The sequence below is a fragment of the Bos indicus x Bos taurus genome, chromosome 10, assembly GCF_003369695.1.
Source record: "Bos indicus x Bos taurus breed Angus x Brahman F1 hybrid chromosome 10, Bos_hybrid_MaternalHap_v2.0, whole genome shotgun sequence".
In the NCBI taxonomy this organism is placed as follows: Eukaryota; Metazoa; Chordata; class Mammalia; order Artiodactyla; family Bovidae; genus Bos; species Bos indicus x Bos taurus.
Window position 1 is genome coordinate 15,302,995 of NC_040085.1, and position 12,445 is coordinate 15,315,439.

Here is a 12,445-nt window from a genome sequence, read left to right on the forward strand (position 1 = left end):
ATTTAACAAATACTCATTCAGCATTATATGCTAGGCTTTGTGCTAAGCACTGGTGAATTTTATTTCTAAGAAGCCAAATTGTGCCTCAAGTCTATTTTAAGTTGTTATATTTATAGAATGAATGAAGTCTGAGCTGAAAAACTTAATCAGTCACATCTCATCCCTCATCCATTGTCACGGTCTCAACTCTTCACATTGGTTTCCTCCCTGCGGTTATATCTTCAGCATTACCAGTGACGTCACTCCTGGGGAGAGGGTTTCATAATGCGCCTTGAGATGTTCTGGGCAACCTCACACTGAGCAGCATATTGTGAAGGCCGATTACCCAGGGGGTGCTGCAGAATTGTTAGTGTACTTTTCTCACTATGTATAGACTTTCAAGGTGCCTGTACGTCTGTGAGATTCATAAATGCTTTAGCAGCCTCTTTAGAGTACAATTCTGCATAGCGTGTTTAATCAGCAGCTGATAACAGGCAGGTCAGGTTGTCTAGGGATAAGGAGACATTTGCAAGTGGGTCCTGATGCTGGGAGTAGAAAGCATATGATGAATTTTCCCATGATTTGTATCATGTTGTGGACAGGGAGGAACCATTGTTGATATCAGAAAAGGAAGGGCTTTGGAGATAGTCTTGGGTTTGTAAACTGCTTTCCTATTTACAAGCTTTGTAACCTGGAACAAGTTCATTGGCAATAAAATAGAAATTTCTTGTGAAATATTAAACTGGCCGGTATCCAGCAGTTTATATTCAATAAATATTAGTTTCTTTCTCTCCTAAGCTCATCCTCTACCACCCCCACTTCCTTTATCCCCCCACCCCCACCCCCACACTCATTCATTTTGGTTCAAAAACAGATTAGATTGATCGGGTGATGGGAAGAACTGGCCAATTCAGCCCAAGTCTGACCTGTTTATCAAGTAGACAGTGTTTTTCCTTTTCTCTGTTGACTCGAGTCTGCTTACTCATCAGCTTCTTGTGCTTCCCTCTTCTAGGAAGCTTTTACTGAGCAGCCCCACAAGTGATGTTGTCCATCCCTAATATCTTGTCATGTATTGCGATTGCTTTCATGCAACTTCTCTCCCTGGTGGTGTCAGTTCTGAGTCCACATGCATCATGTCATCACTTCTCCCCACAATTTGCTGACGACAGGCACTGAGTCTTTCTCATTTTCATATCCTCATGTATTCAGCCTGGCCTGGGTAAGTGCATAGAAAGTATTTTTTGAATAATAGCAGCCAGTCTAAGCCAAACCGTCCATTAGAGATCTGTCTCCCAACAATGTGAATCTGCTTTCTCTTAGCTGCCTGTGGGATCTTAGCTCTCCAGCTAGGGATTGAACTTGTGCCCTCTGCAGTGGAAACACAGAGTCTTAACCACTGGACCACCCTGAATATGCTTAACAAACTGAACTTACTGAACTGTACACTTAAAAATGGTTAAGGTGGTAAATTTAGTGTTGCATTTGAAAAAGAAGCCTTAGCTTAAAAATGAGTTATTCCCATAAACAATAAATTTTTACATTTAGCAAAAAACAAGCAAAACACAAAACATGCTAAATCTCCTCTAAGTTCAAATTTGAAAAAGACTTTAGAAATTAACATCGAGGCTTACCTCAGCCTCAGCACTATTACATTTTGGGCTAGATATTTTGTTGTTTTGGGGGGCTGTCCCATGCAGTATCACTGGCCTCTATCCACTAGATTCCAGTAGCACCCCCTCACCAGCTGTGACAACCAACAATGTCTCCAGACACTGTCAGTTGTCCCTTGAAGGTGGGGAGATGGTGCAAAATTGTCCCTGGATGAGAACCACTGAGGTAGACAAAGCCTCTCACTGTTGGTGCCTGGTTTCCCAATCAGACAGGGAGACGCTGGACACCTGCTGTGAATCCTTAATGGGCACTTTTGAGGGTTCAGCAGACTTAGCCCCTCAGGCCAGGATGCCTGTCTTTCAGTGACTGGTGGGTGGTGGTTGGCTCCATCTATTATATTAAAAATCCATGTGTGAACTAGTGCTTCCCAATTACGTTTTAGAGCAAGAATGTACAGAGTGGGTGCTCAATAAATACTTTTTGAGATGCAATTACCTGTTGGCCGCCCACCTGAAGCATCTAAAAATTATACCTAGACAAGTAAACAGATACTCAGAGAATGTTCTTCATGGACCTGGCCCTGCAGTGCTATTTCAGAGCTAAACTTCCAAGACGAGACCATTATTGGTGTCTTCTAGAGACTGTCTCTACCCCTACTATTGCAAATCCTAGCAACTCCTTATATTTGTGATCATTAAGCAGATTATAAAGTGCTTCCACACATGTATGTTTACCTTTGATCCCCACCACAACCTTGTGAGGTAGGCAAGGCAGAAGCAAGTATTCAGCAGGTGTAGGGATGCTAAGAAAAATTCAGGCCACTCAGCTTGTGAGTGGCAAAGCAAGGACTCAGTGGCTCCTTTGACTCTTAAGTCTAGCACCCATTTCATTCTTCAGCAAGGAATCTAAACCAGCAGAGTCCTTAAAGCTCCTTCCACATCTCTGTTCCACAAGAGACGGCAACCCCACAGGGTGTGTTTTGGAGCCCTGACCTGCCATCACCCTGAGGTGGCTATTTGTATAGTCCTGATGGAAAGTGGAGACAGGACGAGAGGCATGGTGAGCTTTCAGGCTTGCTGTGAGGATCAAAGCCTGGCCTCAATGTGCCGACCCCACTTCCATGCTGTTCTCGCAGTGCTGAAAATCCTAAGACCCTTCCAACCATTTTGTGTGAGAAGTACAAAGAAGGTTCACCCTGGCTTTATCTGGACATCATGGAAATGGACAGAACCTCCAAGGTCCAGGAGAAGCCCTGGCTAGATTCCAAGACCAGCATGAGTCAGTAGGGAAGGCCAAAGCCTTTCAGATCTGAGGATCTGTTGAGCAGTAGAAATCTGTAATTCCATGCCCTAGGACATTCTGTAATGGCTGCAGCATTCTAGCGTGGACAGGCCTGGAAGTGAGTAAGGCCTTAATAGGAATCACATGGGTATTGGCCCACAGGTGGAAGTCAGCAATTGTTCATGGCCAATGTGGATTTTCTCAATTCCAGCAGTTTTTCTAGTGATGACTTGCCCACTGATACAACTTGGCCCCTTCTTAATGGAGTGGTTCACTTGGCTTTTCTTTGACAGAATAAGCCAAGCTGGACTTCATTGTCCAGGCATCCTAGGGCCCATTTTTTACTAGAGAAGATCTATGTGATAAGATGGTTATTTCCCTAATTGGGGTCGATGAAAGAGAGGATTGAAAACCCAACCAACCTCCAGTACCTTGGCTCTACCAGACGGTTGGGCATCTTATTCTCGAGTGGTTTTGTAGATGATGAGTCTAAGAGTAAAACAATGGAGAAAAAAAATTCCTGCTGTAATCAACTTTCTTCCAACTTCTCATCAAGAAATGTTCATAGTCAAAGGCAGAAAAGCCCTTCCCCAGTTCTCCTTTTTCAAAGCCATTCCAGAAAAGCCTCTCTTGGACAGTGTAAAAGCCCTGCTCTTGGACAGTGTAAAAGTTAAGGTATGTGTTGTGTAATTTCTCGAGGAGAGGCAGCTCAGAGTAGGAGGAACCTCTGGGCCAGGAGTCCAAGAACATGGCCTCTCATCCAGGCCTTGCTACCTAATGCAGTATGTGACTTTGATCACGGCTCTTCGCCTCTCTGAGCCTCAGTCTTCACAAAGGTAAATAGGGATGAGAGTGCCTGACCTATGCACCCAAGAAAGTAGTTGTGAGAATCAAGTAAGGTAATGGGCATGAATCTTTTGTAACTCATCGCTGAAGGTGGTATTGCAATAGGAGGAAAGAATCAGATCTGTGTTCCAGCTCTTGAACAAACAACTTCTGTGAACCTTTCTCATTGTCTGTAGGGTGGAGCATGTAAAACTAACAATTTTCAGGGAAAACCTTGAGGCTATGACGGTGACTGCTAATTTACCCTGTGATTTAGGCAAATAACCACCTCTCTGCATCTTAGGTTCTTCATCTGTAAAATGGGGAAAATAATACCTCCTTCATTTTCTCCATTTGGAAAAATGAGAGTAATGGTTGCCCTAGTTTCTTTCCCTATAAAGTAGAGATGGTAATACTAGCCAGTCTACTCTCAGCAGTGGAATAAGTGGGTTGCTTTACTTATTTGCCTACAATACACACTTGACATATTTCACAGGTTTTTGAGGTTCCAGATAAACAGGTGTATTAAACTGCTCCGTGGAGGTAAGTTGTAGATTGACATCAAACATTATTTATTCGATAAATACTTATAGAGTGTTTATTAATACTTTGTGACATTTCACAGGTAAACAACACAGTTTCTGCTCTCGTGGAGCTTACAGTCTATTGAGGGAGATATATACTAATCAAATAATTACACTAAGATTGTATATAAAAGGCATGGCTTTTAAGTAAATGTAGTGTCGGTATTCTTTCGGCTCCAGTACATAGCTGTGCTCTAAGTGACATTCCTCTTCCTGTAGTCGTTCCAGAGGCTGCTAAGGAAGAGGAGACATCTGATTCTGATTTTCTAGGTAGTGGCTTCCTAGAATCAGAGCGAGACGTTCCTGTCCTTCCCATCCCCCAGTTCTCAGTTTTGGTTAACATAATTCAATTTTTTTCCCCCACTTATTATTTATTTTTAAAAATTTTACTTTTCACTGTGCTGGGTCTTCGTTGCTGCATGGGCTCTTCTTTAGTGAGGCATGGGCTCTAGGGCACGTGGGCTTCAATAGTTTCAGCATGTGGACTCAGTAGTTGTGGCTCCTGGGCTCTGGAGCACAGGCTTGATAATTGTGGTGCACGGGCTTAGAGGCATGTGGGATCTTCCTGGATCAGAGATCGAACCCGTGTCTCCTTCATTGGCAAGTGTATTCTTTTACCACTGGGCCACTAGGGAAGCCCCCCAAATTTTTTGGCCATACTGTGAGACATTTGGCATTTTAGTTCCCCAACCAGGGATCACGGAGAAGGCACTGGCGGCCCACTCCAGTACTCTTGCCTGGGAAATCTGATGGACGGAGGAGCCTGGTAGGCTGCAGTCCATGGGGTCTCGAAGAGTCAGATACGACTGAACGGCTTCACTTTCACTATTCACTTTCACGCACTGGAGAAGGAAATGGCAACCTACTCCGGTATTCTTGCCTGGAGAATCCCAGGGACGGGAGCCTGGTGGGCTGCTGTCTATGGGGTCGCACAGAGTCGGACACAACTGACGCGACTTAGCAGCAGCAACCAGGGATCAAACCCATACCCCCTGCTGTGGAAGCATGGAGTCTTAACCACTGGACAGCCAAGAAAGTCTTTATTTTTTTTTTCTCCCACTTTTATCTTTGTCATTTTAATTTGGTCAAAATCAAGATGGTTGACGGGGAGAACTCTTGTCCCAGTGCCAAGCCTCACCATCTGCTATACAGCTCCATGGAAGGACACATTATCCAAGAATCAGTGGAGACAGGAAGTGGTCAGACACCCAGAAAGGGCTGTTGGTCTTGGCCCGCCCACCCTCCACCTGGGATGACAGGGTGGGGCACGTGCTCTGGAAATGTCAGAGCAAAACAGGAGAACCAAATGTTCACTCATCTCCACCGGGGTGTTTTCTAACACCCCTGAAGTAGAACTTGAACATTCTTCATTACTGAGAAAATGAGATCTTTTCAGTAACATCCACAGCCTTTTCCTGGTGCTGAGAAATTCCTGACTATCGCCCCACGACCCCTTTCGGCATCTTAAAAACCAGAGTCAAACCCTGTTTTTGTCCCATACTGATTACTTTTTCAAGTCTTTGAGCTAGTTTTATAACCTTCTATTGCTCTCTTCTTGGCTGGCTTTAAAACGCCCTACAGATGACTGTTCTGATAAATTCCTGCCAGGCAAGGAGTTTAGTGTTACTTTTAGCACTATCAGCAACCCCATCTCACGTTCACTGTGGCAGGTGAAGGGTCGTTTGACGATGACTGTCCTAGGATGCTACCAGGAGGCCCTTTAGTCTCTGCTGACCCAGCATTCATGCACAGCACACATGGGAGATGAGTTGAGAAGGGGGTTGAGAGGTAGCTTCTCATTCCAAGCCTCGAACTTAAAAAAAAAAAAAACCAAAAAAGGAAAAGCCTTTAAGAACTGGGGGCACCCAGGATTTCATTTTTCTGTATCTCTTTGCCTGATGTTTAGATCACAAATTTAAACATGAGGGATTGTTTCTTCTTTTAGCTTCACTTCTCTGTGTAGCCCTGTTCTGTTGGAATGGCTTAACACTAGGAGAAAAAAGGCCTGTTTGAGTCATAAATGTGCCATCTTTGCGTTTCAATCTAGCTGTGTCCCTAGGCTCTCCAGTTTGGTATTTCAGTCTCCCTGCTTGTAGCTGCTCCTAGGCTCCTCCGGGCCCCTCCCCTGTCTCGTTACTCATCTCAAGGAGCAGTTCTTTAGTCTGAAAAGGGGCAGCATATTCTACATCCCAAAAGAATGAAATATTACTGCTTTCAGGATGAGAATATTCTCTTCCCCTTTGACTAAAATAACCTGGATGCACAGTCTGGAATTAAAAATTGAATTTTGGTTTAGAAGTGAAAGTTTTCAGGACTGGATTGAGGCTGAGCTGTGATTGAGATCTAAAAGTCAGTTTTTTTAATTTGAGCATAAAATCCCATAGTCTGCATCTCGATCTGTCCAGAACTGGTTCCAGACCACTAAAGAGAGATGGTAGGAATTCAGAACAGTCAAATCCAACTGGCCTCCAGTACTCCAGCTCTGCATTTTGACTTGAATCCATTTAGTGTCTGCTTCTTCCCTCAGGCTGTCATTGGTACAGTGGGGTGGGGCATGAAGAGGAAGAGGGAGCTTTCAAAGCACCTGACCCTTGTACCCTGACCCCTGGAATCGTAAGATATGGACAATGGAGAGCTTGGGAAGAAACGTCCCAGGAGCTGCCCCCACACTCCTGTTCCTCCCTTGTGCACACACACATCCCAGCAGCCAACATTCAGTCCCTGGGGCCAGCCTCACCTGTCGCAAGCAGACTAACCCCTTATACACAGAACCGATGTGGATTAGTGGAAAGAACCCTTGGATTAAGCATCAGGAGACTGACTTCTAGATCCAATTTTACCCATCAGTAGCTGTGGAATTTGGAGAAAGCCACTTAACCCCTCTGTGTCTTAGTCTCTTGGTTTGTGAAATAGGAACACCTGCCCTTTCTCCTCCTGAATTCTGTGAAGTTGTTGTGAGAGGCACATGAAACAGTGGAGGGGAATGACCTTTGGAAGAATATAGAGCTTTGCACATATTGCATCCCGACAAACAACTCCTAAACTACAAGAGCTGTTTTTTTTAGGGTTATTTCATGCTCCTCACCAAGGGTGGGGCTATTGTGTCTGGGGTAGAGGCCAGCCTCCAGGAGTGCTGTCCATACTTGTGGGTCTTGGAAACCCCCAGACACGGGGTATGACCACAGTCTGTCCAAAGGTATTACCCTTCAGCTCATTTTTAAAGCTTTCTAACTGCCCATTTTACAGCTTTTCCTTTTCCAGCCAGCCTTAAGTAAGGCATTTGTCACCAGTCTGGTTAGACTACATTTGGCCCAGTCGGAGCGCCCTGGAAGTTAAATTTGCACTACCATTTACTACTGTGTAGACTTAGGCAATTCACTTTCCTCTGTAAAATGAGAGAAATGATGTCTGACTCCATCGGCTTGTCCTGATGCTTACGTGACGCATATAAAATACCCGACCAGTTCCTGACCTCCATGTCCATTGTCTGCTGGTCTTTCCCCTGCTAAGGAGAATTATTGCTAGATATACCTGCCCGGAGGGGATCTGTGCATCCCAAAGGCATTTTGCCTAAGATCAAAGGTGAGACCGCCTCCACCGTGCCGGGGTCTGCCAACTGTACTGACTCCCTCGTCTCCCCACTACTCTTGATGCCTTTCACAGGGAACATCATCGGCTCTGGAATCTTCGTCTCGCCCAAAGGTGTGCTAGAGAATGCCGGCTCTGTGGGCCTGGCTCTCATCATCTGGATCGTGACAGGCCTTATCACAGTTGTGGGAGCCCTGTGCTATGCTGAGCTCGGGGTCACCATCCCCAAATCTGGAGGTGACTACTCCTATGTCAAGGACATCTTTGGAGGCCTGGCCGGGTAAGAGAATAGTGGGGGGACTAAGTGGTCTGGGAAGCCAAGGCCAGGGCTGTCCAGTGTGCTGAGGAGGGTGCGAGCTTGGGGTTCCTCCATGTCATGGTTGCCAGTTCAGCCTGTGTCCCCTTGATCCCCCTCAGAGTGGCAGAGGAACCGGGCTGTAGTTTTAACCTCTGTTTAGGGTTTTTGTTTGTTCTGTTTTACTGCACCTTGTGGCTTGTGGGATCTCAGTTCCCAGACCAGGGATCGAACCTGGGCCCTTGGCAGTGAAAGTGTGGAGTCCTAACCACTGAACCACCAGGGAATTCCCTTAATCTCTGTTGACCTTAGAGAGCAAGATTGTATGAGTGAGAACAAGTAGAACTGAATGACAACTGTGATTAGAGATGCCCAGGGAAAGCACATCACAAAAACAAAGCCCTTTTATCCTGAAAAATAAGTAGGTGGTGTCCCTGATTTTCTCAGCCCCCACAGCCCAGATACTGAAGAGCTCAATTCTAACCAAGGAGCCCAAGGGTATGGAGGACACTTCTTCAAACTCCACTCAGTGCACCCACTTAATACTCATTCAACTGGCCACACCCTTAGCACACCCCGACTGTGAAGATTCTGGGGTTGCAGATTTTCTTTTCCACCAGTGGCTTCTGGGGGCCAGAGTGGTAGAGAAGAGATGATGAAACGATGAAAGGAGCAGGAGGAGAGAAGGAACACTAAGACGCTGGTTGGAACTAGTTAAACCAATTTACTGTCAGTACAGAGAGCTGGGTGTCTCGTTCAGACAGGGGCTGGGCTCCTCAGCATCCCAGAAAACAACAAGGAAAAGCATCCCTTTAGCCCACCTGCCTCTCTTAACACTGCTCGATGACTTGCCCAGACTTCCCCTGATGGCTTCTGAATCCCTGCCATGCCTGGCGGTGGGGCCGGGGGGTCTTAATTCCTATCTTGGCTCAAGTTCCATCTGGTTCCCCCGCAGGTTCCTGAGGCTGTGGATCGCGGTGCTGGTAATCTACCCCACCAACCAGGCTGTCATCGCCCTCACCTTTTCCAACTACGTGCTGCAGCCGCTCTTCCCCACCTGCTTCCCCCCAGAGTCTGGCCTTCGCCTCCTCGCTGCCCTCTGCTTATGTAAGTACCATCTGGGCCTCGCTGAGGACAGTGTCTTCCTCATGATCTGGTTCTCCATTCTCTCCCTCTTTCTTTCCTCTCCTTTTAGTTATTTTTTTCCTCTTCTCCTTTTATTTATATATTTCTTTATTTTCCTCTGCTCCTTTTGTTTTTATGCCTTGTTACTTTTCAATTTCCAATATGCCTGCTGTGGACAAATGGATTCCACATATAATTGTGTTATGCTAAGTTGCTTCAGTCGTGTCTGACTTTTTACGAGTCCCACCGGGCTCCTCTGTCCATGGCATTTCTCAGGCAAGAATACTGGAGTGAGTGGCCATGCCCTCCTCCAGGGGATCTTCCCAACCCAGGGGTCAAACCCGTGTTTCTTATGTCTCCTGCATTGGCAGGCGGGTTCTTTACCACTGGCACCACCTGGGAAGCCCTCCATATATGATTATTTGTTTTTTTAAAAAGAAGAAAATTAGCTGTTCAGAAGAACTATACTTTTCACTGGCAGGGTTTACTTATATATGAAGCACTTTCATATGTGTTATCTGATCCAAGCCTCACAACAAATCCATAAGGTAAGCTGGGCTAGTGTTACATTTTCCTTGAGCAGAAAAGGAAGTGGAGCCAGGCAAGTGAATTAGCCAAGATTGTTCCTTCTCTTTCCAGCACACGCACCATGCTGGAGGCTCACTGCCGCTCTTGGGAAGACTTTTCTGGCCTCTCCACCTCTGCCTCCACCTGCCAGCTCACATCTTAAACCTCTCTGTGAGGAGAGTGTACAGGTGTGAGTTGGGAGAAAACAAATGCCACATCCATGCTCTCCACCTGTCATGAATTTTCTAACTAGGTAGAAAAGTCATAGGCAGATTCCATGATTGGAATTCAATTGCAGCAAAAAATCTGAGAAGGGGAAAAGGTCGCTATGAGCTGCAGTAGGTTAGAGAGGCTTTTTTTTTCTGGCTGTGCTACGCAGTATGCAGAACTTTCCCAACCAGGGATTGAACCCATGACCCCTCCATTGGAAGTGCAGAGTCTTAACCACTGGACCACCAGGGAAGCTTCTTAGAGAGGTTTCATAGAGAAGCTTGGCAATCTGTATTTCTAGAAGTCTCAACACTTAATCTCTGATCATCAAGGATCTCAATGGATTGGGATATGTTATATCTTGTAACCAAAAATACCTAATTTCTAAAGTAAATATTTGGACTATTTCAGAGGTTCCTCTTCCAGAGTCCGCTTTGTCCCTGCCTTCCCATACCTTCCAACACACATCACTCAGCTCAGGGCATTGACCATCCTGGTCACACTCTTTCCCAGGTCTTGACACTTCCTTCTGTCCTGCTGGTGGGAAGGGGAAGGAGGGGTCACTCACCCACCCTGGGGCTGGGGTGGGACCTGAGTGGTGATCTTCTTGGCAGGTGTGCCCACTTTGGCAGTGGTGTTCAGCCCTGGAATAGACTCCACATCTAGGCGAGTGTTATTGTGAGGTCAGCGTACTTGTTTGGAGCATATTCATTGTGCTCGTTAATTTGGAGGCAGAGGAATGTGGGATCCAAAACCATGCTGCCTGAGCCTGCATCTCCACACCACTTTCTAACTGCAGCCAGCGCTTGACCAGGTCACCAGCTGCCTCCTGTGAGATGGGGGTGCAAGCGCACATGTGCTGTAGGTTGCTGTGACAAGGACTGCCTGAGACAAGAGTGTTCGTACCACAGTGTGGGGCAACTCGTGGTCCTATTTAGTCACTGAGGGTAGTCACAAGCATAGTCATTTGGTCCTTGCTTGCTGGCTGGATCTGGAACTGCGGGAGGTAAGAGGAGGGGGAAGAGGGTGTGGGAATGTGGGAACAGTGGCTGTTTCTGCCATCAGACAGGTTAGTGGGGGTGGGAAGGGGGACCACAGAGTGCTGGCCACTGCTGTATCAGCGTCTGTACACACAGACATGGCTTCCTTTTTTCTGCTGATACTGCTTAAGTGTCTCAGACTAAAGGCCACCCTTACCCTTCATCTAGAAGTCAAGAACCCTGAGACTGTTCAGCCTGTTCCCTTGGAGAGAAAGAGCAGAGTTCCTCAGGCAGCCAGACCCCACTGCTTTCTTTGCATTCCCCAAACTCACTAAGGCTAGGTGGGTGACTCCTTGCACAAAGACACTCTAGAGTTTTGGAAAAGATCGGGTGAGAAATGATGGAAGGAATGACCAGAGCTGGAAAGGTGGAAAGAATTTGCTGTAACTGGCTTGCCTGCTCAGAGCCTGGAGGGAGTGATGGGGGGAGGAGAGGGAGAGAGAAGAAACTGCAGATTTGGCTCAAGCTTATGCAACTGCAACTGCCACTTTGAGTTACTCTATTATTTAGGTCAAAGCTGATTATTCACTGCTAAGTCAGCAGAATATCCCTAGCCACCAGGCAGTAAAAAAAGAAAATCTTTTATATTTTAATTAAATGAAAAGCCTTTCTCCCTTCTCCAGAGCAAGCATATCAGTGGGAGGAGGGAGTTAGGAGAATGGGAGGGATTAAAACTTGGTTTTGGTACCTTCCTTTTGTGATTTCCTTGGTTATTTTTCTCTCTTGCCTTCCTTCCTTCCCTCTTTTCTTCATTTCTTATTTTATAAGTAAATGACCATATTCTCAAAGTAAAAGACTCAGTATATAAAGAGAGTTGACCAGGAAAGACTCCTCTTGTCATTACCCCTCTCCTCTGCCCAAAAGCCCTGGTAACAGTGGACAGGTATCCTTATAATTCTAAGTAAAATGCATCTCTCAACGCTCACATGTGAGTGTACAGACATACATTTTGACAGGTTACTTCTGCAGCTTGTGTTTTTCTTTGTTTAGCCACATTCGGTGGCTACTACCTGAGTCCCTAGTTATAAACAAAGTGGTCCCAGTGACACAGAAGGAATGTGTTCTAAGGTACCTCATTTGTACATCCTCCTCCCTAACTGTGGTTTTTCCTTCAGGATTTGTTTGTCCCCTCTTTCTTGGGGACTGGGCCACCTTTTACTCAGGCAGCTCCAGATCTCCTTCCTCTCTTTTGGGGCTGGGGTTACATGCCGCGTCTGAATTGGAATCTTTTCTTCTCATTCAAGTCCCCCTCTTCCTGAATGCCTTGTACAAAAGAAGCTCCTTCTCCTTTTTCCCCCTGAGGAGAAAAGTGTAACTTGCATGCATTTCACAAGCAAAAG

General features: G+C 46.0%; 1 protein-coding gene across 1 annotated transcript in view; it reads left to right on the forward strand.

The window, feature by feature from the left end:
- SLC7A8 (solute carrier family 7 member 8) overlaps nucleotides 1-12,445 on the forward strand; it is a 52,549-nt gene that overhangs the window by 7,230 nt on the left and 32,874 nt on the right. The window contains exons 3-4 of the mRNA XM_027553279.1: nucleotides 7,944-8,148; nucleotides 9,119-9,270. Coding sequence (XP_027409080.1) covers nucleotides 7,944-8,148; nucleotides 9,119-9,270 — 357 coding nt within the window. The remainder of the gene's footprint in view (nucleotides 1-7,943; nucleotides 8,149-9,118; nucleotides 9,271-12,445) is intronic.